This window comes from Lasiodiplodia theobromae, assembly GCF_012971845.1.
Source record: "Lasiodiplodia theobromae strain AM2As chromosome Unknown scaffold_84, whole genome shotgun sequence".
Lineage (NCBI taxonomy): Eukaryota > Fungi > Ascomycota > Dothideomycetes > Botryosphaeriales > Botryosphaeriaceae > Lasiodiplodia > Lasiodiplodia theobromae.
In genome coordinates, this window is record NW_023336568.1 from 1 (window position 1) to 27,797 (window position 27,797).

Sequence of the window (27,797 nt, forward strand, 5' to 3'; positions counted from 1 at the left end):
AACCCTAACCCTAACCCTAACCCTAACCCTAACCCTAACCCTAACCCTAACCCTATAAATAAGCCAGCTAAACGCCCAAATCAATCTATTACTCTCCAACTTATCCTCCGCCCACCTTTTCCCAAGATACCCTACAATCTTCTTCTCATTCTCTACCTTCTTGCCCGCTACCTCTACCTCTAGCTCCAGCTTCTACCGCTCCCAAACCGTCGAATATCCCTTCTTAATCCCGCATAAAGCACTCCAGACCACCCCCGAAAACTAACACTTTTCTCCAACCCGACGACGCCATCCCCGCCTCCCATTACTCTCCTACTGATTATAAATCTCCTGGGGTACCCCACAATCGAAGCAGCCCGAGTACCTCTCGAACCTAACCTGCTGCTGCATCTCTCGCCTCTCCTACTCCGCCTACGCCCCCTGCTCCGTCCGGCATTCCTCTAACCCGTACTACTCGTCCCGCCCTGCTGCCTTACATACCAAACATCTCCCCTTCCACTTTCGAAGCTGCCGCTAAAGCCCCTCCGTATCCGCATATACCCGTTGTCTCCAGCGAACCTACCTTGCTCTTACTTCTGCCTATTGCTGCTACTACTACCGAAACTCCCACCTGTCCTCCTCGTCCACCTCCCAGCCTACCCATCGATTCTGCCGCGTTTGCTCTACCGCCGATGCTACTCCTTTCGTCCTACTATCCCTAGTTGCTCCTGCTGCTCCTACCTCTACCGCTTCCCCTTCATCCCTATCCTCCTCTCGTCTCACTCATAAAACAACCTCCTCCGCTGCCGGCTGAAAGTCTACCCGCTCGTCCTCGACGACTTCCGCCCCTTCCTGAACCCCTCTATAATTATCGCACCTCTCTTCCCCCTCCTAGCACTCCGTTCGCCCGGGCCGCCCGTCTAAGAACGCATTCAGCGCGATCCTCCTACAGCCTCCACCATCCACGTACTGCCTTATCAGGTCGTCCTCACTCCTGCTTCCCCCGGCCACAATTACTACCCTACTAGCCAGTCCTAACTGCCTACCCGTCCGCTCTTCTGCGCATAGTCTAGAAAGTCCCGTAGCTCGTCTGCGTGGATGACGAGCCTAATGTCTAAAATGTTAATCCCCATCCCTAGTGCGCTTGTCGCCACCACTACCCGCACCACTCCCGCCCTAAAATCCTCTAATATCTCCCTCTTCCTACCCGACGATACTTTGCTGTAGTACCCCTCGCACGCGAACAGCCCTGCCTCTACCAACCTCTTAGCCTTAGTAATCGTGTTGCAGTAGATAACCACCTTCCCATCCACCGTTACCCGCAGCGCTTCTTCTACCAGCTCTACTATCATTTCGTCCTGCCCCTTCCTCCCACCTCTTTCCTACAGTCTAGCCACCCGATAGCCCACGTTCTTCCGCACTATCGACGCCCTAAATAGCACTACCTTCTCCGCCCTCCAGCCCATCCTATCCCACAGCCTGGCTTCCTTACTCGGTGGCAGCGTTGCCGTAAGCATAACGATCTGCGTTTCTGCAATCATTAGCCTGCCTAGCTGCTACAGCTGCTTCCGAAAGTCTACCTGGTCGTTAAGCACCACGTGACACTCGTCGATCACAATCCTATCCAGCTGCCGTATCGTTTTTAGCCGGTTTAAAAACGTCGTAAACTCCTTACTCAGCGCAGCCTCTGGCGTGACCAGCACGATTGCCTCCGCGTCGGGCTGCTGCCGCGCGTCCCATTCGGCGCACCCGATACCCGCCTTGCTGCACCGCTGCTTAATGTCTCCCCGCAGCGCCACGAGCGGCACCACCACTACCGTCGTCCCCCCGGGCTCCGCCTAAGCTGGCAGCATAAACAAGACGCTCTTTCCAGCCCCGGTCGGCATCACCGCCACTACCGGACTTATCCCAGCCTGGATGGCGGTTACTACCTCCTCTTGCACGCTGCGGAAAACGGCCTCCTTGCCTATTAGCTTCTTCAGCTGCTCCTTCGCGTTAGCCTTTTTCAGCCGTGCCCACCGGTCCAGCCGCTTCTTATCCGCATCATCCTCGAACGGGCAGCGTTTTCTCTTTCTTAGCGCCGGCTCCTTACGCTTAAAAGCCGACTAGAAGCCTAAAAAGCGGTGCTAGTCGGTGCTGGAAGCGCGGAACAGCAGCCTCTTTTTCGCTACCACGCCCACCTACTCCATCAGCCCCCGCGCGTAGATCAAGCCGGCAGTGTGGGACGTGTACCCGGCCTGCGCGTCCGCTATGGCTGCTACTACCTACTCCTCCTCCATCTGCTACTACTGCTCGTCCTTCTCGCCCTTATCGGCCCGAAACGCGCTAGAGCCGCGCATAAACCGCCTACTAATGCCGATAGCAACGTCTCGGTACGCCCTAACGGTCAGCTCTTAGCCTAAGCCGATCCTACTCTCCCGCTTCATCACCTCCCTCATACGCTCCGTCGTCCACCGCTTTTCCCCGGCCTCTAGTGGCCATATATAAGCCGAGATCTGCTCGTTTCCTCGTACTACTACCAGTATGCGCTGGTAGAACGGCAAGACTAGCCACAGATACCATACCACCAGCTCCCCGACCTCCCTGGGCAGATATCTATGGATGACCTTTACATCCCCGGACATGGCGTAGCCCTTGTGGTAGCGCGTCACGAAAACGACCAGCCCATCCTCGACGAAGATGTTACGGTGTCCATCCTTAGCTATATTGCTGTGCCGGATGCTTAGAATCTCCGGGCCTCTCGCTGACTGCCCACCAGTAATATGTATTAGCAGCAGCAGCTTCTCCCTAAACTCGGCTACCTACGCTACGTATACGTCTACTGCCTGCCTACTAATACCGGACTCTAAATCCTCTCGCGTGAAATGGGCCCTCGTTTTAGCATCTTCTATGATCCTACTAAATAGCCAAGTTCTCCCATCCACTAGCAGTTAGGTGCGCTAGTCCTGCAGAAAGCTCTATCCCCTACGCTCCTCAGCCGGGTTGTCTCTAATCGAGTCCCACGGCACTACTAGCACGCCTGTCTTCCGTCTCTGGCTGCTGCTGCTACTACCGCCGCCGCTTCCACCACCCATCAGCAAGTCGCTGATCAGCAGCTGGCGAGTGTCGTGCAGCAAGCCATGTACCATACCGCGGAACTTGGCCATGGTGAACTGGATTCCTTGGTACAGCAGCTGCTCCCGCCCGTTCCATCCAACATGGCCCTTTGTTGTTGTGTTGTAGTGGATCTTCATCCCGTAAGTGCGCAGATCTAGTATCCACTGCATCGGGCTGTGGCTGCCCCGGACCATGAAGCTGTCAGCCATCTGCTTGACCAGCTCCAAGCAGCTCATCTGGCTGCGCTTGTTACCTCTGTTGTGCATGTCCCTGCTATTCCTGCTACTGCTTCGGCTGCTGCTGCTGCTCCTACTACCGCTTCTGCTTCGGCTGCTGCCTGCATCGCTCCCATAAGCGCTGTCTTCAAAGTCCCACGCGCTGCCACCACTGCTAAACTCCCCATCCTCTTCTGGAGCCCCCATCTCCAGCGCTTTCTGAACTACCATGAAACGGCCCACCTTGATGATGGCTGACAGAATGGCAGTGTATAGACCCGGCTCCCTCCAGCCAGTGGGGGTGACTCCCTGGACTGCCAGAGCGCAAACCAGAGCACTGTCATACTCGCGCTGGGTGATTCTCTGATTCAGCAGCTCGATGCAAAAGTCCAAGCAAGCCTTCTGGATCCGGGTCAGCTTTTGCTGTGGCTCTTGTAAATCTCCCTCCTGCTCTTCCTCTGATTCCTCTGATTCCTGCTCATCCCTCCCATTTACCACCAGCTCGGCCTCCTCCATCAGCCTGACGAAAGCCCTGAACTGCCGGCGGGTGAATTTGTACTCCGGGCTCCGCCAGTCGTGCTCCAGCTGCGTTCTGACGAAAAACATCAGCACCTGCTTCCACGCTCTTGACCGCTTGATGATCGAATCCTCTTCCGTGTACAGCTGTAGCGGGTGGTACTGGTTCTGGTGCTTCTCCGTCTTCATCAGCTCCATGCGGACGAATATGCCGACGCGCTGGGTTGCGGCCTGCTGGCTGATGCGTGCGACGTCGTCCATGGCCTTCCAGATGGCGGCCGCCACCGGCTCCTCCGGCCTGTCCGGGTTGGTGTTGGGCTCCTCGATTGACGCTAGCAGATCGTCGCGGTCCAGCCGTGCCAGATACGGCAGCCACTGCGTCCTGTCTAGCCACGGGCTGACCTCATCCTTCTCCCCGTCCTCGATCGTCGCCCGGGCACGCTTCTCCAGCTCCTCCCAGTTCTTGTTCGCCCTGTCCCACGCCCGCTGCCACAGCTGCTCTCCTCCCTGGGCGGGGTGCGCCTGCTCCTCCTGCGCCTGCTCCGGCTGGCACACCTCGAAGTATTGCGAGCCATGGAAACCGGGGAAGAAGCGCTGGCAGTGGACCTGCTTCGCTGCCTCCCAAAACCTCTCCTCTAGCCTCTCTTCAACCCTCCTGGTCAGCCTACCTTTGCCACCTCCAAGCGACCACCCATGCTCTTTGCGCCAGTGATCTTTCATGATCCTCTTGCTTCTACAGATGTACTTGCAGCTGCTGGGCTCCCTCTGGCATAGCAGCCCATCCCCGAACAATGGCAGCTCCGCGATGGGTTGCTGCGCCTGGGCTGGCACATGCAGCTCGCTGGGAGACGTGGCTAACCCATGCCAGCCTCCGACCTCGTTGCTAACCAGTTCCGCCTGCTTCCGGCCCATCCGGTGGTGCTTCCCTTGCAAGTGACCTTCTACCTGGTCCGGCCAGACCGCGTACCTGCACTCCTTGCAGATCGCGAGCCTGTGTTCGACCTGGTGGTGGAAGTGAGTGGCTGCCATTGGTTTAGTTCAGTTATGGGAGATGATGGCGTGGGTGCAATTAAGCTGGCTGGTCTCCCTTTCTCGAATCACGCACAGACCAAACAACTCCGCACGGATCACCACCACCCCATCAAACCTTACCCCAAGTTACCCTAAGTGCCGGATATCTGGCAAGGCAGAGATCTGACCTTGGGATGCTTTATACTAATATTTATCGCGAGCTCGAGCTCTGCAACTCAGCGAAGTCTGGTGCCGATCCGCCATCTTTTTCTAAATCACGCCGTGGTAAATCACGCCGTGGTAGGCCGCCGATATTTGACCCGGCGAGCCCCCATACAAATCAAATCACGCCGTGATCGCGGCGCATTTGGGTCTTTTGGTTAGGGTGAGACCTCCGTCTTGGTAGCTTCGTTATGACAGATATGGCGTGCTTCGGAGAGCCTGCGGTCGCGCTCCTGCAAGTCTTTCTCAACGAGCATTCGGATAAGGTCGCCTTCCTGACTGGCGCTTAACGCACCGGTATCCATGTCTTCCTCTTCTTCCTCTTCTTCTTCACCGCTACCATCTACCTGGAAGTACCGCGAGCCTTGAAAAGCAGAGAAAAATCTCTGGCAATAGATTTTCTTCCTTGCACTTTGTAGACGGCTCTCAATGCGTTCCGTTTTTTGCTTGCCCGATCCGCCTTGGGTGCCTAGGGTCCAATGGTGTACCGTTTTCCAATGGTCCTTCAGAGTCTTTATGTCCCGACAAACGTAATGACATTTCGGATAATCCAGCTGGCACAGCAATCCATCTTTGTACAGTGGCAAGTGCGCAATCGGCTGGAGAACCCGGGTTGGGATGTAGACCTCGGTAACGTCCTTAGCCGCATCTTTCCATTGACGTTGTACTTCCGCTAGGGCAGCAGCCGTCTCTTTCGGAGGTAATTCGTGGCGCTTGCCTCGCAGGTGGGCCCTGATCTGGTCTAGACATACAGCGTGCTTGCAGTGTTTACAAATGAGTAAACGGTACTCGGAAAGGTACTCAAAGTAGTTATTTGACTGGTTCATGGCCCGATTTTAGCGATAGAGGACGTAGTAGGTAGGGAAGTAGAAAAGAGCTGGCTCGTTAAACGCACTGTTGCAAAATTTTGCGCGTTTCTAGCGCGTTATTATAAGATTTAACTATAGATTATTCTCCCACACTGTCTATTCTACATTTGGAGCGCATTCGCTAAATGTTAGCAAGAACGGAAGCATACGCCGCAGAGATTTTTAGTTAAGGTAGAAGAGGCGGTGAGGCGGCGGGTGGGTAGAAGGAGTGATGGACGGCAGAAGTGTGGCGAGGCGAAGAGGCGGTAAGGCCGCGGGAGGACTTATACTAAAGTGGAAAGACCCCTGCGCAGTGGATTTAGAAGAGCGCGGTGGATTGGAGCATATATCTTAGGTCCCAAAACCACTGCATCGGGCTGTCGCTGCCGCGGACCATAAAATCGTCTATCATCTTATTAACCCACGACAAGCTACTTCTACCGGTGCGCCTGATGCGACTACTACGGCCGTCGGTACTATCACTCCTACTGCTACTCCTACTAACCCACTGTCGTCGAGATCGCACGGCCGAGCACTCGCGCTAAAATCCCCGTTCTCGTCTACCGGCGTTGCTACCTTAGACGCCTTCTACACTATTACAAAACACGCCGCCTTAATTAATGCCACTAAAAGTCGCGTAGTATGTCTCCGGCCTCGCCAGCTTTCGCCTATCGGGTCGACGCCTATCACGGCTACGACACACACCAGCGCACTCTTACACTCGCGCTCGACAAATCGCTAATCCAATAGCTCGATACAAAGTCCAAGCACGCCTACTAAATCTGGGTCAGCTTTTACGGTTTTTCGGTATCGTCTTCTCCCCCTCTTTCGCCGTCTCTACTACCTTAATCGTCTTCTTAACTCTCGCTCCCTTCGTTACTTTTCCTCCCCGTTTACCTCCCTCTCTACCTCGTCTATTAATCTGATGAAATCCCCGAACTAACCGTGGGTAAACTTGTACTTCGGGCTGTTCTAATCGTGCTCGCGCTGCGTCCTAACGGAAAAAAAAAAAATCTAACGCCTATTACCATGCCCATGCCCACGCTACCGCGTCGCCACTATTGTCTTCGCCACGGCGATTTCCGCCTAATTCTTCCTCTTATGCCGGCTGCCGGACCTCCAAGTACCATGATCCGTGCCGGCTTGTAAAGACTACAGATAATGCACGCCCCTCGCCCCTTGTTACGACCGCCTCTCGACCCGTTCATCTTTACTCTTGCCTAACCCGCCCGTTCGGCCGCTAGCTGACCACCAATGCTCCTTCTACTAATGCCTCTCTATCGCCACTTTATCCCGTCAAATATACCGGCACCTATCCGGCCACAGCCTGCATAGCAGCCCATCTGTGTATAGCGGCACCTCCGCAATCGGTCTGTCGACCTGTGCCGGCACCTCGAACTCGCCCGCATACCTGATCGAGTCGGGCCATCCTCTTACCTCTTCGGCAATCGCCTCCGCCCTACCTCTGCTCAACCAGTGATGCCTGCCCGGCAAATGACCACCCACTTGATCGCCATATCGGCACTCTTTATATACCGTAACTCTATACTCGGCTAAATAAACAAAATACTCGCCCGCTATCGCAGCCTGATGCCGGACCTGCTCTTACTAATGATGCTGCTATTATCGATGTCGTACCTAAAAAGATTCCTTCTTCTCTCCCCCTTTTCTTCCGTAGCGGTCCGCTGCTATGTTTTATCCTACCCTCAAGCTTGACCCTAACCTGCCACCCCATTAAAATGCTTACTCTAGCCGGCGGTCCTCACCGTATGCCGCCGCCGTACGCGGTCTGCTAGATGTACAGAATGTCGCATTTTTATCGCTCGAAAGAGCTCTATTACATGCTTGAGTTCCGCGTTGAGCGGGCTACCCCAACCCGAATCAGTCGTACTCGCAACCCTAAGCTACCCAGCGACGTCCTTACCCCGACCGCCTGCGCGAGAGCAGAGAACGTCAAGCCTAACCCGCCTTCCAACCCCCTTGTCGCACCGCCTCAACGCCGTTGGAAAGCGATGCAAATTTGTCAAAAGCTGCGCAGAGTCGCTCTGAGCCCAAATATCGAGTTTGTGTCGTGATCGGGGCTAGGAACCTAATTGCTTTCTACATGCCCAAATAATTGCTTTCTACCCCCCGGTCGCGCACGGGCCCACTAACAAATTTATTGCTTTCTATGTAGAAAGCAATTACGGATCCGGCCTCCTATAGGTTAGGATTTAGAAGAGCGCGGTGGATTGGAGCATATATCTTAGGTTCGTAGTGCTACCATTAAAGTTGGCGCCCTTGTCGAGCAGCATCTGAACCACCTGAACGTGACCCCTGGATGAAGCAGCCTGGAGAGCATTGCCGTACTCTCCGCCCTGAGCGTAGACGTCGGCGCCCTTCTTGAGGAGAATCTGAACCACCTGAACGTGACCCCCTTCTGAAGCAGCCTGGAGAGCATTGCCGTAATGTCCGCCCTGAGCGTTGACGTCGGCGCCCTTGTCGAGGAGTGCCTGGACTGGGCTAGTTAAACCCACAAGCGATGCACAATACAAAGCAGGTGCCAGCTCTCTACCTTCATCAGCTTCGTCATCCCACGGTCGGTCAGGATTGTATAGGCGGCACCAGGTTTTGTAGAAGCTCCCATCCAAGAAAAGCTTGCTTGCAAGAGCACGAACCGTTTCGCTGCCGTTTTCAGCTACGATGGCATGGACTATCCAGTACCGTGCAGAATACTGCGCTAGAAAGAAAGATTGCCTAATCTCCTTTGCCGGAAGGTCTCGTTTTAGCTCGAACAAATATTCGAGGCAGACCTCTGCAATCGAACCCCTTGCAAGTGGTTCCGCAAGATTTCTTGAGACGGACATCTCAGCAGCATCTTCCTCACAGGCGCTTTTCATCAGCTGATCTGATACGAGGTATTCCTTGACCGAGAAGTGTGCGAGCTGGATCTCCGTCACTGCCTTGTCCTGGCTAGAAATGACAGTCACCAAGCCGGAGCAGTAGACTGCAATTTCTTGGTGATCTGGCATTCTCCTCTTGATATCAAATCTGGGGCTACCGTCAAGCTTGACAGTGATCGCATCAACAGCTTCTTTTAGTGTTAATGGTCGTTCGGAGTATACAAGAAATTGAAGAAGTCTTATGGCGTTTTTCTTCCTTCGAAGGGGGATGTTATCCAAGATGCGATCGTACGTCTCGTATAGGTTATCTGGCAGATGCTCCAGTGCGTCTTCCAGCTCTTCATTGTTGACGCATTGTTCGAGACTATCAAGTTGCAACGCAACCCATCGAAACCTGTAAGTTGTTATCAATATTAATAATTTAGGTTAATTTGCGAAAATCTCACATTCCATCCGCCTTATTAGAAAGAGTAACTTCAATTAGTTTCTGAACATCCGGTTTCTTCTGCCACCTACTCAGGCCCGTGTGCTGCCTGACCCTTGTGTGGATGTATGCATCTATGTCGTTTGCAACCAAATCGCTCTGAATTGAAATGACTTGTTTGCGGTTCCACTTCTCGATGGCCGATTTGATGTCTTGTTCTGGCCGGCTCGTAGCGAGAATGTGAACGTTTGTCTGCTGAGAGCTTCGGATACTCTCCATCCACGAAAGCAGCCCCTCAGCCGAGTGCCCCTTCCGCGTCTGACATTCATCAAGCGCGTCAAGGATGATCCAGACTTCACCAGCCTCTTGGACCATTTTGTGGAAGGTCTTGCACAGCGAGTCGATGCTTGGCTGCATTGTTCCATTTTCACAAGAGGAATAGAGCGAATCTACGTGCTTCTGAACACCATTGCTCTTGCCGCATAGCTGAATGATAAGTGATCGGACTGCCTTCTCAAGACTCTGCTTGCTGGTGTCATTGAAGTCAAAGTAGAAGTAGAGGGGCGAGCAGCCTGCGTTGTTCTGCAGGTCGTCAACGATGGTGGAGCTGAGGATTGTCTTTCCACATCCCGGAATGCCATGGAGCCATAAGAACGAGTTTTCCTCAATCTTCCACTTTGAATAGGCCGCGCTAGTGAGGAACCACTGGCCTGAGCCTGTGTTTCGTTGCTGCAGGGCCTTGTTGTAATTGGCCGACGGATCTGGAGGAGACAACCACTTGTTGATTCTCTCATCATGCTGTTGAATAGATGTATTCTTCACAATAGAGTGGGTCTGCTCTACGGTGTTTGCAACTACCAAGAGCGTTACTACATATTCGAAAGAGTAGGAGAGGAATACGCACTGTCCGTCATTATATCCATTGCCCGTTGCGCCTTCTCCAAGTCATCCCCTGGTATAATCCCCAAAAACTCTTTTCCATACGCAGCCGCTGCCGCAGCTGCATATCGCTGCCAGCGATCATTCTTGTGCGAGTCGGCATAATCGCAAATGCCTCGAATGACGAGGCAGGGAAAGCTATTCATAAGGCCAGCTGCTTCCATCTCGAAGCAGATGCAATCATCACCGACTTCCTTGAGGATGGAGTCTCTGACGGTAGCGTCCTTCACCAAGGTGTTTCCAGAAGCGATGAGCCCGTAGTGAATTTCTGGATCCTGAGAATCGCGGGCTTCGCGTTTGATCTCTTGTTCCGGGTCGCACTTATTACAGTTTCTGCCCTGAGAATGGTGGTATGTTGGCTTGAATAGCTTGTCGTGCTCTCGTCCTTGGTACGCGTAGCTGGGTTTGCCTGGGTTCGCCTTTGCAAGTTGCGGGTTCTTTTCGAGCATTTCTTCTAGAATTTTGGGAACTTTTGGTCCAAATTCGTGTTGGGCTTGGAGATTGGCCAATGCATTGAGAAGGGCCTGAGGTGGTGAGTTTAAAAAGCCTGTGCGCTCAAATCGATCGCTGGCTTTAGCTTTCCCAAAGTCGTATTGAACGACCCCGCCGCTCTTTCCTGACGGCTGACTGACGACAATGTCACCAAGGCGAATATCAACATCGTCCTCCAGCCGTGGGATGCCGGCTCCGATGCCAACCATCAAGCCAATGCGGATCTGAGGGAAAGAGGAGAGCATGGACGTTGCAGTCGTAGCGGCAGAAGTTGTCCCGTAAACTCCTGCGGGTAACGATGCGATGACGATATTGTGGTCGGAAATTCGGCCCCAAGTGTATGAATTCTTGTCGTTTGGTGGTTGCGTAAAGTCGAGAGGCTTTCTGTGCTGCTCGTCGAGCATGGCAATCGCAGCAGCTCGTTCTATTGGCAATGCCGCGATCCATCCGACCGTGTACTGGTCTAAGCTGTCCAAACACTTGGATGCAGCCATTTTTGACAAGCACGGCAGAACTTTCCTTGAAGTACTCGCTTTCAGCAGCGGTACAAACCGTTAAAGTGATTCGTTGTAGAGAGAAACAAAGCGTCTGGTGTATATAGCCAGCCGAGGACTGAGGCTCGTTTATGTATTCCTTATCCTTTAACGCACGGTTCGCCATTGACAACGTGCAACCGCCCGTGCTTCATGCGGTCTCGCTTACTCTCGGGTGCCCAGTTCAGTTCCAGGCAGCAGTTTGACTCTTGTGCCTAGTAGAGATTAAGTTGCATGATGTCATCGAAGAATAGCGTCCTTGAATTTGACCTTCTACCGACTTATTGAGAGCCATCTATAGAAATTACTATATCCACGTGAGAATGACTAGTTAGTTTTATTTTCTTCTATTTACACCTCCGCAGCTAATAGTAAGTTGGATATACATGCACTACAGAAAAATATCCAAACCCAACAGCTACTGGCTCAGAATAGCTCAACTTTTGGATGCAGCGTGATTTGACTTGAATTTGGTAGTGATGCAGTGCCTGGTCGAAAGTCTGGCTGAATGCTCTTAGACTCCACTTAAGCCCCCACAGGCTGAAGAGCTAAGTACAGGCATTAGAAATTAAAATTGGGTTCAATTCTGCCTTGCGCATATAGGAAAAAACAAAACGGGCTGTGCTTGCTATTATCCCTGCAGATTCCAGCCGTGTATGAATCTTTGTTATCGGGTGCTTGGCCCAGACGCAGAATTAGATTCAAACGTTATTAACATTCTGATTTATAACCGTTTACATGCAATTTGCTAACTTAGTTAACTTGATAGTGGTGTGCCACACCATTCACAAGTCTACCTCCAAATAAGAGGCAAGTAAAATGCGATATGCATATGGTTCCCACCAACAATCTAAAGCCGTGATCGCTTCAGCTCTCAAACAGCCCTACTGAGTAACGAAATAAATATTAAATTCGTGACATATATTCGAGCTCACGAGAATTGGACCAAATTTATGTAGCAGAAGACTCATGTGATAATGACAAACATTATAACGTGGAGTAAGTAGGCAGCAGCAAGGCTCCCAGCCAGGCGACTCGATCACCGATCAACCCCTAGGCTAAGTTGCAGTAAGACACTTTACCTTAACCTTGAGCAATCCCACTTGTAAGTACGGGAGCGACTAGCTTATCTCCGGGCAATTATCTCTCCTTTCCTCGCAGGGATGAACTCATGTGTGGCGGAGATCGCTTAGGCAACGGGTTTGCGCATTCCATAAACTGCAAATGTGCGCTAACCGGTCAGCCGTTCCTGGTGCCTTGCAGCTTGGCTTTGCTGACTGCATGATATTGAGGTTCTTGGTTGCTGCCTGCTGCCTATCTTCAATACAGTAACGGGACTAAACCTATACTATAATGCAGTCCCGATCTCCACGTCAAGATCATTGGCGAACCTTTTCTTGTGATTAACAGGGCTGAAATTGCAGATTCGACCTGATAGAATATCATGGGCACGCTCGCGGTGCTCGAAGCCGCTTACGGCGAGCCGGAGTCCGTGGTCGTAGTGACGCGATCCGAGTGCGAAGCTAAGTCGATCATACTAGGCTCTCCTACCAGCCTACCACCCAAGCAGCCCTCGCACACCCAGGACAGCGTTCGCGCGACTGCATGCATATACTCTCGAATTAGAACCCTGTTGTATCGGCGGCAGCAGACGCTCACGGGTTTCATCCAGGTGTCGGACTGCATTGTCTCGAGACGGGCGGGAACCGAAGGTGGGGGTGTGTAGAGGGTTGTCCGTTTTCCGAGGGGCTCTTTGGAAGCGGTCAGTGCTGGTCCTTCCGCCCCCACTCACTCCAAGTGGGTCCTCGCGGCGCAGTCGTAACACTTTTGCGTCGGGGCGAAGCACCCGATGACAAGGATCTCGTGCACAGTTGCGTCAATGCGCAAGGCAGAATTTCGACCCGTTTTTCTGCGCAAAGCGCTTATGTGCCTTCGATTGCGTTTCCTACTCAACCGAAGCGCTTTTCCCTGCCGATACCTTCTCAGTTGCTGGCGAATTTACTATTTTTGGTGTTGAGAAAACAACCGTGCTGACCTTCCAAGATAGGACAAATTTAGCACTGGACCCATACGCACATGTTCCAATGTGGCTACCATTAAATGTGTGTCAGTTAATGCATTGCTAGTTGAAGCCTAGGGTGATGCTTTCCTTAGATGGCACGCTCGCTTGTGGGATGCCTTGTCACGAGTAATCAGGAAACGCGAGGTTGGATCTGGTTGACTTTCAGTGAGCACTCGTCCTGTGGTGCAGGAGCAAGGGTTGTCACGTGAACAATATATGAAGTTGGCTATGCATTCCGACCCAAAAAGAAAGCCGAGGTAATTGAGAGCTGCAGCGGCAGAATTGATATTCTTCTGACTACCAACGCACGGTCTTCACAATAACTAACCAAAGCGGAGAAGACTGGAGAGGTGCTTGGATTAGATTAAAGGACTGTAAGAAAGGCTTGCTCCTACGCTACAGGAGCAAGCACACTGAAAAAAGGGCGTCTATAGAGGACATAAATATAATCATTAGCAGATCTCGGCTGTGAAAATTGTACCCGGCGAACCTTCTCGCCCCACCCTGCGTGCAAGTAGAGAATATTGAAACCAGCCTATCCTCTACTACAACCCTAGTCATACCACCCCTACTACCATCACCATTACTACCCTCCATTATTAATGTTTCAAAACCATTTGCCTAGGCCCTCTCGCCGCTCAATTGTCCCTCGCCCAGCGGCTGCAAACCTTCCGCGGCACCCTACAACTGTAGCATCCAGAGCCCACTGCCATCCTCAGCCGAGCCTATATCCTCTATATCATGCTCTGCGCCGCTATTACTTCTTCAACTTTATACCGTGCCAGCTCGTGCGATGAGGGTCTGATGGAGTACAGTCGCTTGCATAATTGGCTTCACCCGGCCTCGCCAGAATTGTTGACTGTGCACGGACCACTACACTGTTACCGTCGCTTATGTAGCTCGTATCTAGAGCAATTATGGTAATATATAACACTTCGTATCCTTCAAAGTGCCTTTCTACTGTGAGGATTGGTGTTCTTTTTATAAAAACCGATGCCACTGCATTTCCGTGAGTGCACCTGTCACGATTCTGGTGTTTTCTGATTCCCCAAGCAGCATGAATGCCTTAGGTATTCAAGTCAAGATCAGCCAGTCAAGAGACCGTTCTATCCACCTCCGTAGCACATTTTCCTAGTCCCAAATTAAGATATTTCGCCTCACCTCGCCAACCCTAACAGCACCAGACGCAAGCCCTCACAAAGGGTCATTACTTGCAGCTAAGTACTATCTATGAAAAAGTAAACCCAATAACTTTTACAAGACCAGAACGATATGCCAATGCAAATGTGTTATCATGAGAAACTATGCGGTCGGGCCGAAAGTGCGGGGAAGCCAGAGGACTCTTCTCCCATTGTAAGTCACCCAGTCTTGACCGAACAGAAGGGAGTGACCCAAGATCTTAGATGATAAAGATGTCCCTTCAGCGCCTAGATCAAAGTTTATTACATCTCGATCCGTCTTTAGATGTAAGTAATTGGTAGGGAATGATAGGTTAAGAATAGTGTGGTCGAATTCAAGCGTCTGTCTCTCTTCGCCCGTCGCCGCGTCCCAGAGCCGCACCGTCTTATCGTCCGAACCCGATGCCACCGTCTTCCCGTCCGGCGAGAAGGCTACGGCCTCAACCGAGCGACTGTGGCCCTCGAGCTTCTGCTTCTCTTCGCCCGTCGCCGCGTCCCAGAGCCGCACCGTCTTATCGCCCGAACCCGATGCCACCGTCTTCCCGTCCGGCGAGAAGGCTACGGCTAGAACCAAGCTACTGTGGCCCTCGATCGTTTGCCGACAGGCACTCCACTCCAAATCGACCTTTGGTAGGACCGAGATCCAGTCTGGGATATCTTTCTGGAAGGTGTTCCTGACTACACTTCTCTCTGGAGCAAAAATCATCGCAGAAGAATAGACTTGAAGAGGGGAGAGATCGATGATAGACCGAGAGTTGAGGATAAATCGGCTTGCGTCACGCAGGAAGGAGGTAACACCGGAACTGTTTCTAGACTATATCACTAATATTAGCAAAGCACACGAATTGGTTCGCTATAACCTACGCTGGTCAAATCTTGCAGGCATCTGATCATAGCAATGCTTTCAGATATCTTTCCCAAGAGACTCAATGCCTCCAGCCAGTGTAGGAAGTGACGTTTGAGGAAGATGTATGCTTGGTGATCATCTGTTATGCAAGCTTTGTCCTCTGCTGGACGACTCTGCTCCAGATGATAGACCCAATAGAGGCATGCGTATCGAACAGCTGCGGGGAGATGCGAGTTGACGACAGCGGGGTCTACTTCCACACAGGCGATTCCTGGAATGTCGAGGTTACAGATGTTCTTTTTTAAGCGATCACCCGAGGACAGCAGCTCTAGACATCTGTTCGCGATATTTTCGTGGGCTGCCCTCTCGTCTATCCAGAATGGATTGGTGCCGCGCTTGCTCGGATCAATGAGGAAGTCACGAAATGAAAGGTGGAACGTTCTGACGGGAAGGTCGGTGGAATCTGGCACGCTTAAGACGGAATGGAGAGACTCGAGTCTACCGCAGACATCGGATTCGTCAATATCGAGAAGACTTGCCAGAGATGTTGTCGAGAGAGGTTCAGCGAGAAGTACAATTGAGCCTACAGTGGTGCGAAAGTCACGGATTATGGACTCCTTGGATTCCTCGTTCCGTTTGCAGACTAGCTGGTCCAGGATTGGACGATAGGTCGCATCGAGTCTGTCCACCTCGGCCCGCCCTACCTTATATCCCAAGACCTTGCGTAATTGACCGTCTGGGTTCGAGTATGCAGAATCCTGAATGAATCGGCAAATAGTAGCTGCGAAAATGAAGAGTGGAATGGCCATCTGAACCAGTGTCTGAATCGCCTCGGTACCTGGCCAGTCCGATGGAAGCTGCCGCTTGCCGGCAGACCGCCTATTGTACTCGTCCCTAATCTCTTTGAGTTTGTACTCTAGGAATGCGGTAATGTCGTGCTCGATGACCGGCTTTGGTATCTCGTGAAGGACAAGATCCTGGTACTGTCCCTCGATTTTGCTGAAGCCAAGCCGGATTGGAAGTTCAGGCCTGCTCGTCACGAAAGTCCTCAGCCATACAGAATTTAGTATCTTTGCTTGTGACAGTAGCTGGATGATGACTCGGACATCTTCATCTCGCTCGCATTCATCAAGTGCGTCAATCACGAGCACAATCCTCTTTGGGTTGATAGGATCACCCTTGAAACTCTCCAGAGGTCTTATGATGAGGTGCTCAAACTGCTCCTTTAGAGCTTTATGATGAAGTTCGGGGTCGGTCTCAATGGCTTTTCTGATGGGAGTTGCCAAAATAGGGATATTGGCAAGTCTGGCAGCAATAGTCGTGAACAGCAGGGCTGCACTGCTGCGATCTTTCTCGCCCCTTTTGAAAAAGAAGCTAGCGCCAAGGACTCCCTCGTCGGCGAACGACTGCGCGACCGTACGTGAAATTGTAGACTTTCCAGTACCCGCCATGCCGCTAAGCCAGAAGATACATTCGCCTTGTGCATTCTCTGCCCACTCCTTTATATCCTTGCGTAGGGAGACTCGTGTTTCGGGAAGGCATCGTGTGTTATGCTCTTCGGCGTGCGAGTCAAAGGATGCACCTTTCGCGGTATGTAGTTTCGAGAGGTCGAGCTTTTGGCCAATGTCAAGGATTTCCGTACTAAGGTTAAGTTAGCTGAGATAAACTAAGTAACAAGCTGTAACGTACGTCTGGTCGATTTGAAGAGCGTGAGAGAGCTCGTTTCGATGCTTCTCGAGGGTTGCAATGATGGCGTCGACATCTTTGCTTTCGAGTGGCCACTTAAGTGCGCGAAGGCCGAGTCGCCTCATTGCCTTTTGTCGTTTCCCATGCTTGAGCGTGTCTTCTAGCTTGGTCTCCAGCTTTGTTTCCAGCTCTTTGAGTTGTGCTTCGCAGCCCTGGAGTGCACTCGACAAGGACTGTGTAGCCTGGAGTCTCTGGCCATTTGGGCGTTTGAGAAGCTTCTCTGCAGCTTCAAGAGGAGCCTTGAGTCTATCCACTTCTCCCTTGAGGCGTTCAATCTCACTTTTAGCGCTTTTGACCTTGTGATAGTATTCCCAGCAAAGCTTTGCGACCTTCAAAGAGAGCTCGAACACCGCGAGGCCTGTGCCGGGATCCATAGTGCCTTAGCCTGGAACAGTTGGCAGTCGTTAGAAAGGGATAACGAGGAGCGAACGATTTGCTTTGAGAAGACAAGCGAAGTTGTAGCTGAGGAAAGACATTTCGCAAGGCTGTAAGCGGGGCAAACACGTTGCAGCACGGCCATCCACGTGAGTGGGATGGTTGAACGTTTCCTATCGAGAGGCATATATACAAGGACTGGAATGCGTCTAGAAGTTTGGTTACTCTATTTACGTTAAGTAGCTCTGCCTTACTTAAATAAGTAAAGAGAACGGGACATCCTTTAGGCCCTTGCATAGTCACGTGATATTAGCTGATACAGCTTAGAGCACGATCTGTATATACTTATCCTGCACAGCGTCTGAAGCAATCTGTTTCTTTAACGATTGAATCAAAATCCTTGTTTGACCACCTTCAGTCATATGCAGTTGTCTACTACCAGTCTTCAGGTCTAGGACTGCGTAAAGCGTGCTGTACCGCTATTGGCTAGAACAGCTTCTAGTTACGTGGCATCATCGCCCACTAAGAGGCCGTTTCGTATGGTGTTCGCCCCTAGTGCAATAGCCTCACGCTACTATCGCCACCCGCCTCTAAAGTGTCCATAAACATGTCTGAGCGCCTGCCCAACCTTTCCTTTGAAACTGCCTTCTGGGCGCAATTTAATGGCTTAGACTCACCTGCTGGAGATGCTCTCGAGACCCAGACTGAGCAGACTTCTACCGAAAGCCCGGCACCAAGTGACGTCGAGGCCGTCTCCGACTTAGTTCCAACTGGTCAAAGCCAACTGCGGCATGGCCATGACTCATTGCCATTGCTACAGCCGGCTGACTGGAGCCAGGACAAGACTTACAACGAAAAGCCGCCAACATGCATCCATTACTCCATCGAGTGGAAATTGACAGTCAACAGTAAACAAGTCGCGAGAGAAACAGAGCCAGATCTCGTTCTTGCTCCTAGTGCTTTCTGGGCGACTTTTCTGCGACCGAAATTAGACAAGCTTCTAGCTAGGAAGCTACCGCAGAACAAGTCTTTTAGGGCAGACGACACTGCCATCGTCGTATCTGTCACGGACCGCACGGAGCGTGACCTTGTCAAGCGCTTCGATGAGCTTGATATTGACTGGGCAATACTGGAGAAGCAGCTCAAAACTTGGAGCCACCTGTTCCGCGCTGGAAAGAGGCTTAGGATCGACATATCGTTCCACTACCTGGAGACTGGCGATACGGTCGGGGCATCTACTCGGCAGGGAACCAAACGAGGATACTCTTCAGCCTCTCAGTATATGCTCTCGGAGCGAGCTATGCAGCTTGACGCTGAAGAGGATGCTGCAGGCCGTCCATCGATTTGGCGGGATGTCTATAACCTCATGCGATGCCCCGGACCACCTTGTAACCTAGGACCTCATTGCTGGCGCGACAGCGTCGGCAAGAAGCACTACAAGCTTAGGACACACCACCTAAAAAGCCTCATCAAGCACGTAGAGCAAGGCGCTGCGCTGCGGACTCACGATGATGTGCCTGATGACATTCGTGAACAACTGTATGCTGAAGAGCAGCAGGATGCCGAACACCGGCGGAAGCGTAGAGCCTCTTCGCTGGCAGGATATCCGCCTATCAATATCACTAACGTGCTACCTTCTCAAGCCGCGGGCTTAGACGCTGGTGCCCCAACTCCGGCGTCTGCAGGGGCCGTGCAATCTAGGCCTCTCACCTGTCTGGAAATTCCGGGACCACGTGACATCGCTGTCATGAGATACAGTGAATGGCAGCGTTCGCAAGTGAGCAACACGGCTCTTAAAATGGAGTACCAGAAGGCTTGTGACTTGACATTGGCTGAAGGCCTCGACCTCGAGTTGGTGTGGGAGGATCAACATGCTGACTTCTATATTCAAAAGGGCATCAAGAGTGGTGTTGCACGACGTTTTGTCCGTGATATCGAGGTTTGGGCCAGACAACACAATATTGCTTAGGATAACACATTTCTTAGTAGCCTAGAATCTTATATAGTTACTTCTACAGCCCCTCGATTGAAAGTCCAGCATGCCGAAAATGGCCTTTAGCGCTTGATTTCCTTGCTCCTACATTATCGATACACCACTCTAAAAACGCCCCGAAATCATGCCGGATGGTGTTGCTACAATGTTGCCAATTCCGTTTGATGAATGTCTTCAACTCTGCAAAGAATTCTTCAATAGGATTCAGATCCGGCGAGTAAGGCGGTAGGTAGAGCAGCTTTACTCCAGCCTCGACACATAGTTGCTCGATTCTCTCCGAATGGTGAAATGAAGCATTGTCCATAATCAGGACTGACTTTGGCTCAGGCCACCTGCCGCAATGATGCAGCAGTTGCTCGATGAAGTCCTCAAAAATAACGCTATCAGTTGAGCCTTGGAACACGCGAGCAAGGACAATGCCATCCTGCGCGTATGCCGGCAGAATCTGGTATCGCCGGCTGCGGTGCAGTCGAGCTACTTGTACCGGTGTCACTCCTAAGGGGGACCACCCAGTCCGCCTGAATCCGATCCGGTTGTCACATCCAGACTCATCAATATACACCAAGTGGTACGAGCGAAACGCCGATAGAGTGTGAAGATAGAAGTCTCGTAGGTCTGCGTTGCGCTCCTTTGCAACATGGCGGGCGGCTTTCTTGGACCAGCCTGCCGACGTTAAAGCCCTACTGATCGTCGCAGCTGTGACCAGAGTATCGAACTCATCGTACAGAAAGATAATCATCTCATCTTGGTATAGTCCGGGTTTCTCGATGAGGTGTTCTAGCAATGCGCTCAGCATAGGCGGCGTGATGATTCTGCGTCGTCCGGTCCCGTTAGGAGGTGCTTTAGTGGACCCGAAGCATCGCAGGTTCGATCGTATGTTCTGGACGGAGCGAGTGCTGCAGCCGACGGATCTGGCTATTGTGGCATTAGTCAATTTGCTGCGAATCATGTCCCTTATTTGCTCGTGCTGAGAAATTGCAAGGTTCGGCGCCATATTGTGAGTAATGTAGGGCAAAGTTGAGTTGATGTCCGGAGAGTTGAGTCTACCGAAGACTGCGGGGAAGCGACGCGGCTCTGCCTATCTTGCCACGTGGCCGGAAGGAGTCCAGCCAACAACGGCGGCGCAGCGGGCCGGGCCTAGTCCACACAGGCCCATGACCACCTCATCTTGAGCTCTATCGTGCAGAGAGCAGCTTATTTCGTCCTGTGCGATCTTGAATGTGGAAAGTATGCTAGGAAGATCTGGATCTGACATCACCTGCATCAGAAACTCCGGCCATCGTTCTTTGCGACAAGACTGTTAATTAGTAGCGACATTCAAATTACAAAATTACCGTACAATACTTGGTGTAACGAGAGCGCACTATTTATAACTGGCTGTATGGTCCGTGCTCAGATAAAAATCTAGGCGAGCTGGGGCGAAGCCGATTTTGCAAGCGACTGTATTGTTTGTACAGGCAAAAATCCTTTTTTCTACACTAAGAATATCTGAGAAATATTCCCAGTCGCATAACAGAGACTTTAGTCGTAAATCTTGCTTCACGCTTCAGTAGCACTTGTCGATTCATTCCTTACTCGCAAGTTATGACATCAACTTCCTCTTATCGCCGGAGCGGTGCGCTCATTGTTCCCAACTACAAGCGAATTTGTCTTTCTCACCACCCATGTCGGCTCAAACCTTTCAACCTCGGCTCATGCATTTTGAGCACACCTGCGTGAAGGTTCGGATTGGCATACTTCTCGCGATCCCTAGCTATTCGAGTCCGCATTTGTTTTCTATATCCATGATAAGAGATAGTTGTCCGACTTTCTACTGCTCCAGGCTTTCCTCGTCGGAGGTCACCTCTGACTCTGTACCGTTGTCTTCCGAGCCCTAGTCAGAATTCTGGTCTATATTCATGCTGCGCTCTTTCCGACGGCGCCTCCTCAGGTTTTTCCTATGTTGCAAGATCTCATACTTTTCCATCTCTTTGTTCAACTGTATGCTACATTCCAGTACGTTCCAAGACTTGACAGGCTTTCTTTACGTTCTAGGGTCCTCTATAATGTTTTTCACATCATAAATCGCGATTGGCCCCTTCTCAGCCGCAACAGTGGCACCGTTAGGCACGCTATTAAACTTGGCCCTAATATCCAACAGCTTTTCATACACATCCGCCTCCGGTAAGTCCAGGAGATCCTGTTCCGGTTCGACTTCGTACGGCATATGATCCAGAAATCCACGCCGTAGCCCCCACCCGCTAGGAGGATGGTGCTCAATTTAGGACGCAGGAAAAAGTTGCGGCAAGAACCGGTAGCCTGCCAATTGCGCGTAGTACCTGTCGAGCCCCTCGTGGTAGCTCGGCCACCAGATTACTCCTTTGGTCTCTTTCGATTTCCGCATAAAGGCTTGATTCTGTGGATATGGTAGCATCCAATGGCTCTTGAAGAACGACTCTCTCAGCGTATTTTTCCACTCGCGGCCCTGTTGCTTTCCTCGGGCCAGTGTGATGGTGTCGAAACTCTTTTGATAGAGCATCCGGTACGGCTTCTTGTTCCACCCTTTCCGCTCGTAGTGCCCATCTTTCCATTCCCACAGCCAGGAAAACAGCACCTCTATGCTCTTCACCGCCAGCCGATTTCCTTTTGCGAGTTGTGGAGGCCGATGTCTGTCCTTCATCACTCTATTCACACTCGGCCAACAAAGACCAACTCGGCCAGCCAGGGCTTTCTCCGCATGACCCTTGTGCAAAGAGGATTTAATGTTGGAAAAGATATCTTTGCGGAAAGCACAGAGGCAGGCTTGCCGAAGATACTTTTCCAGAAAGTCCAGGCAGGTTGGCACTGCGCTAAACTCCACCATCCACTGACGAACCTTGTCGACTCGGATAAAATCGACGCGTACGTCCCGGACCTGGCTGTACCGTGCATTGTAGGCTGCCTGCATCGACGGATTGTTGAACATCATATACTGCGCAAAAGGCTGCCGGAACGTCATCGTTTCCCAGTCACCTTGTGCATGAGCCCAGCGTAGCCGTGCCGTCTCATCGTGTCGCGAAACCCCAAACCGTCAGATTGTCTGCCAAATCCCATGGAGGGAGTCTGGCGGAAAGAAATAGGAAAGAAGCTGTTCCCTCGGTCTCGCATCGGTCCGCTGCGATCGCGCTTCTACTCCTCGAGCCGTGGAGTTGTAGCGACTATGGTCATAGCTCGATCGATAGTGCTGCACAAGTGAACTGCCATGGTGTTGGTATATGGCTGGAAGCAAGATCTGATCCATCCAGATGCGGAAATCATCGTCCAAGAGACGGCTCGATTGCTGTTCTTCTCGATAGAGGTGTGGAAAGAGCAGGTACAGCGAGACATCGTCAAACCATATCAGCCGTCCAAAGCTGTAGTGTGGCAGTTGATGGATTGGTTTCCGCACCGTACGCGCATGGCCATGGCGATCAATGTAGCGAACTGGGCGAGTGTTGAGATGCAGACCTGATCGGAGGTCGGAGACTGGCATCTGCGTGGGATTCCAACGAATGCCCTGCTTCGCGATGGCCAGACTGCTCGGAATGCGAACAACGCTGTCAATGTCAAACGTGACTTCGGCAACTGCGGTCCGCCGGTCTTCAGCCTCAAGGCAGATGTGGACTGGAGCCGAACCTGCATCTTTCTCGTCGACCCCGCAGTATATGCGACGCTTGCTTGCCCCGCTTGTCTGCGCGGCAAGATTCGCCTCCCGGGTTGCAATGGTCTCCAATCCCAAGACATCGGGGTAATGCACAGCTTCTGCAGTCCTGTCCAGGTATTCCTGAAGACCAACATAGCTTGAGTGAAGCTGTGCATGTTCATCCCGAGACTGCCTCTAACAATGCTCGCAGCATCCCCGATGCTAAATTAGTTGGTCCACCAATCGGCCTGCAAGTCGGCTGACGTCCTCCGCCTTGTCGTTCAGATGTACACCAGCCGCAGCTGCATCCCCATCTTCACTTGTGCTGGCACATATCCTTTCTCCAAATGTAGTAGCATTTCCCTGCGATGTTTCCTCCAGCTCTCTAGCACCTGCGAGCGTCTCGCTATCGAATACAGGCGTGGACGGGCCAGATGCTGCCATAGATGGCTCGAAGACAACTGAAGATGTGGCACGAACTATCTTATCGGCAAAACGAGCCTGCACGCGAGCTTGTTTGTTCGCAGCGGCTGGCGGGAACGCCGTGCGCGAGACACGCAAATCAGCAGAGTCTGAAGCGTCACCGAATCCCATCGCTTCAGGAACCAGTAAAGGGTTACTTATGGGACTTAAAAGGTGGCAGGAGCTCCTCGAGCTCGTCTCTTCCGGCGGGTCTTACTTCGACGAGACGAGTTTGCGCCGTCGTTGCTGTATCTCCTAGCCCTGAAACTGGTAAAAATGACACAGCTTGTGCTTGTTCCACAACGTAGTGTTGGTCGAATCGGGCCTCTCCCTCTACTGCAGAGGCGGTCTTTCTCTGCACTCGCCTTCTCTTCGCGTCCGCCTCTTTCTTCTTGTCCTTTGAAGCATATTTGGCCGGCCGACCTCGCTTTTTTGTAGAAATTGATGACATTTGTGAACAGGATATCAGTTGAGACGAACAAATTGGGTTTCAAGAGATGGCTAGATTCTCGGTCGCCCCGCTGGGAACAACTCCATTAAATGGGGGCGCAAACGCAAATTTAAGACATGGGCGTTGCAGCAGAGCACTCCTTTCCAAAGGTAGTTTAGTTTTGTCGACGAAAACCAAAATGGAATATTAAGCCAGGGCTGCTTTATATTCATTAAAAAAACACCTCTATGTCTACTCAACATTGAGACACAACAAAAAGAGTTATCAAGATTTGAACTACACAGCACGAAAGAAGACGGTTGAGAGTACGCGTCTGTAAGCTTCAAAACGATTATTCCACCGTTGTGGTTTTAAGGCTAATAGAGATTTGGCTAATGGAAATGTTTCCTCATGAATGTACCCAAATGGTCCTACCTGGAATCAGCCAGCCACGCACTGATTACCGGGCAGAGCTTCAGCTTCTTCTCCTCCACCTAAGGCCCCAGGCAGCCTCTGCCACTCCACGTATCTCTCATTTCCACGATGACCTGATGCCATCAACTTGTCAAACTCAGCCTTGGTCGCATACTCGCCCAACCTCAAGGGCCAGGGCGCGGCGATGGTGTGTACGGGCTTCTCCTCGACCCGAGCAGCCCGGGCCACGGCATCGAACGAGCAGACATGTCTGTACCGCTCAAACAGGCCATCAAAGTCCTTAAAAGCTGTCATCACAGACGCGTACCTCACGGCTTCGGTGTTCTGGTGGTTGGAGTGGCGTTGGAGCAGAAAGGATCTCACTGCGCGGTCCGTCATGCGAAACATGGTAGCCATAGAATCTTGCTGCGTCTCGACTTCACTAATGGCGTTCATGAAGAGCGTCAGTAGCGTCGCGTCCGGGTTCTCGTTGGGCGGGCGGAGGAGCGGCGCGAAGGTGCGCAGGGACGCGGCCAGCCCCAGATAGAAGCGATCCGCGATGTTAGATATCTATAACTTAATGTCAGCTGCTGCATTCCTCTAGTCGATAGAGATGTGGCGGGCGGGTATATGTACCTCGATCCGGTCGAATAACTGCGTCAGCTGCAAGTCAGTTGCCAGCATCTTGGGCAGCTCAGCAGCATCCTTGTGTAGCAGCACGAAGCTGATCTTCATCGTCTTGAGCTTGGCGCAGAAGTCCACGAGCAGCTTCCTCACATGGAAGAACAAGCCGCCGTACAGGTCGTTCTTAGCCAGCGGTGTGCTCTGCAAGATGTCGTCCATCGACCAACCGTTGAGCGGATCCGCGCTGTCCATCATCGGCCACACGCCGCGCTCCTGGAAGAAGGTCCTGTGTTATGTGTTATACAGTTAACATACATCTAGACGTACCAGAAGTGGAGATAGTAGGCCTCAGGAAGAAAAGAAGACGATAAGAAAAAACCAAAAAAAAAACAGAAAAAAAAAGCCACTCACGGATTCGGCGTATCAAACACCGGCCCCATCGCAGTCCCAAACGGCAATACCACGCCATCCCTTCGGAACCGCATCGTCGCGCCCCGCCATTTAGGTGGCTGGCAGAGTAGCGCACGGTCAACATAGTCTCTCCGCGCCTCCGCCAGCACCGTGGCCGTCCGCACCCTCCTCGGCCGTTATTCCGGCCGGCACCTCTAGGTATCCCAGCAGCGCGACCCAGCAGCGCTTTTCGAGCACGAGCCGCAGCGTCGAGTTGCACGAACCGCCGCGGGTGAACGTATTGGATAGCGCCCGGTCCGCGGGCTTGTCGGCAATCTTGGCGCATACGTCCTGGATGAGCGGCAGCACCGTGGCGCGCAGCTGCTGCAGGACGCCCGCCGGGATGAGCGCCGAGTACCATGTGTGCAGCATTGCGGCGGCGGCGACGATGTTATTATCGATGTACAGGGCGGCCAGGAGCAGGACGGCGTTACGGGCGACGATGTCGATATCGCGGTCGTTGAGGACGGCGGTGAGGGATGGCGGGGCGTAGGCGGGTGGGATGTTGGTGATGGTCTTGACAACGTTACGTAGGTCACCGGAGGCTGTGGGGCGGGGTTAAGTTAGCAGAATTAGTTGAGTTGGTTTGGGCTGATGGGGTTGGTACCGGCGAAGAGTATGTTGATGTCATTTTTGTAGTGGATTCCCTCGTTGGCATCGAGGTTGAGCACGTCTAGGGCAGGCACGTTGCCCCAGAGGAATTTCTGCTTGCCGTGCGTCGTAGCCAAGTCTGCGACCGAGGTAATGTTTGTTACAAAGTGTGGCTGCCGCTGTTCCGCTTCCCAAGACGGCCGCCACGTCGTCTTCATCAGACTAGACTTGCAGTCGGCCTTGTGTTTAGCCCAGTGACGTTTCTGGCATTCTTTGCTACAGTACTATCGCGGTTGGATCAGTATCTGACGAATCTAGGAAGCATTATTGGAGCTTACCAAGACCATATAGCAGTTCGTACATGTTTTGACGCCGACCTTACCGCATTGTCCGGTCGTGATGTGGACGTTTGCACAGGGGAAGGAGGCAGGGAAGACCTTATCCAGCCACAGTGGAGCTGGCTCTGTACGCGACATTCTAGATCACTTTCTGTAAGCTCTTGGATATGTTGATTGCGGGTTGTTTGGGCCAATGATGAGCTGACGCAGTTCGTAGCCACATCGGTGGGATGGAAGGTGAGAGGTTGCAGATGGGCAGCACAAACAGCGGTGATATTAGTAGCGGGCAGCGGCATGCAGCCGGTAAAACCAGGGGTCACTGGCAGTGAGGGGTGTCTTTCCTTATTTTACTTTCCTTTATTTTGGACCGAAATCGTCTATAGAATACACGTGCATGGGGTTTGGTCCTGCCTTCTTTAGGCTGCACTCTGCCCGAGCACACGGCTATAAAGACGGAATACCCATCTACCCGTATCAAGAACAATGAACTTGGTCTTCGATCTTTGGCCTCTGTCATTTTCTCTCCGTTCGTCCTTTCCAGGTGACGAGTCCTCAAGTGCCAACTCCCTTTGCTCCTTGCAGCGACCTTGTCATCTAGGACACTTGTCCAAACGAACCTACCCCTTGTCAGCACTTGGCAAGACAAGCAAATTCGAGCCACCCTACCTCTATCATCTTGCAAGACAAGCCGACCAAGAGGGATTATCTTGTTTAAACTGCTTGGACAAGGAACGCTATTCTACTCTAAGCTACATTGGGATCCCGATTCATTCGAGGCCCAGCACGCTGTATACAAGAAGCCATCCCCTCCTCCCGTCCAACAGTCCAAAACAGAGATGCAAACGAACGTACTAATAGAAAAGCTGACAAAGTGCAGGGAATTGAGATCCATCCAACGCGGACACTCCAAGAGGAAGTGCTTGGCTGTTTCCTTCTCTGCTCCGCAGTCGCATTCGGGTGCTTCTGCTCACTTTTGACGTCCTCAACTAGGCCATTACTACTGCTTCTTTGCAGTTCAAGGGGTCATAGAGCCTCTTAGTGTGAAGATACACTAGCGCGCGGTCAAGCTTGCGGATGGACTCGCCAACCTTGGCAGCTTCGAAGGATTTCCTCCACAATTTGGAGATGGTTGCCTTGCGCTGGGCTATTATCAACGACCGTACTGGATTACCTAAAGGAGGTTCTTGGTTGCTCTGCGTGGCTTGCAGTGCTAATCTATGTGCTTTCCCGTTGCCTGCGATTCCCTGGTGTGCCGGCACCCACCTAAACTCGACTGGCGGCCTATTGCTATGCTTGATTTGTCTAGTGACTGGGGTTAGTTAGTTTACAGACCTTCCTCCTGTGGTGCAGGAGCTGGATTCATCACGTGAACAATAAATGAAGTTGGCTATATACACTCTTGACGTTAAAAGGAAGCCGAGGTGATTGAAAGCTGCAGCGGCAGTATTAATGTTCCCTTGGCCGCCCGCGCACAGCCTTGACAACAACCA

General features: G+C 52.1%; 5 protein-coding genes across 5 annotated transcripts; 1 reads left to right on the top strand and 4 right to left on the bottom strand.

Moving 5' to 3' along the window:
* Positions 1 to 2,936: 2,936 nt before the first annotated feature.
* On the bottom strand, positions 2,937 to 4,835 carry LTHEOB_12917 (uncharacterized protein; the record flags this gene model as incomplete). Its single annotated transcript, XM_035509837.1, has 1 exon — positions 2,937 to 4,835. One exon carries the CDS (start codon positions 4,833 to 4,835, stop codon positions 2,937 to 2,939), a length of 1,899 nt encoding a protein of 632 aa, XP_035363340.1.
* A 3,265-nt stretch (positions 4,836 to 8,100) lies between these two features.
* Positions 8,101 to 11,028, bottom strand: LTHEOB_12918 (uncharacterized protein; the record flags this gene model as incomplete). Its single annotated transcript, XM_035509838.1, has 4 exons — positions 8,101 to 8,384; positions 8,442 to 9,163; positions 9,216 to 10,047; positions 10,098 to 11,028. The coding sequence occupies 4 exons, from the start codon at positions 11,026 to 11,028 to the stop codon at positions 8,101 to 8,103; spliced, it is 2,769 nt and encodes a 922-aa protein (XP_035363341.1).
* A 3,493-nt stretch (positions 11,029 to 14,521) lies between these two features.
* Positions 14,522 to 17,364, bottom strand: LTHEOB_12919 (Vegetative incompatibility protein HET-E-1; the record flags this gene model as incomplete). The annotated part of the gene is made up of 3 exons (XM_035509839.1): positions 14,522 to 15,211; positions 15,262 to 16,885; positions 16,934 to 17,364. The coding sequence occupies 3 exons, from the start codon at positions 17,362 to 17,364 to the stop codon at positions 14,522 to 14,524; spliced, it is 2,745 nt and encodes a 914-aa protein (XP_035363342.1).
* Positions 17,365 to 17,972: 608 nt separating this feature from the next.
* Positions 17,973 to 19,334, top strand: LTHEOB_12920 (uncharacterized protein; the record flags this gene model as incomplete). The annotated part of the gene is made up of 1 exon (XM_035509841.1): positions 17,973 to 19,334. The coding sequence occupies one exon, from the start codon at positions 17,973 to 17,975 to the stop codon at positions 19,332 to 19,334; it is 1,362 nt and encodes a 453-aa protein (XP_035363343.1).
* Positions 19,335 to 24,331: 4,997 nt separating this feature from the next.
* On the bottom strand, positions 24,332 to 26,530 carry LTHEOB_12921 (MYND finger family protein; the record flags this gene model as incomplete). Its single annotated transcript, XM_035509842.1, has 7 exons — positions 24,332 to 24,874; positions 24,941 to 25,214; positions 25,340 to 25,437; positions 25,532 to 25,923; positions 25,986 to 26,253; positions 26,308 to 26,446; positions 26,514 to 26,530. 7 exons carry the CDS (start codon positions 26,528 to 26,530, stop codon positions 24,332 to 24,334), a joined length of 1,731 nt encoding a protein of 576 aa, XP_035363344.1.
* Positions 26,531 to 27,797: the final 1,267 nt, after the last annotated feature.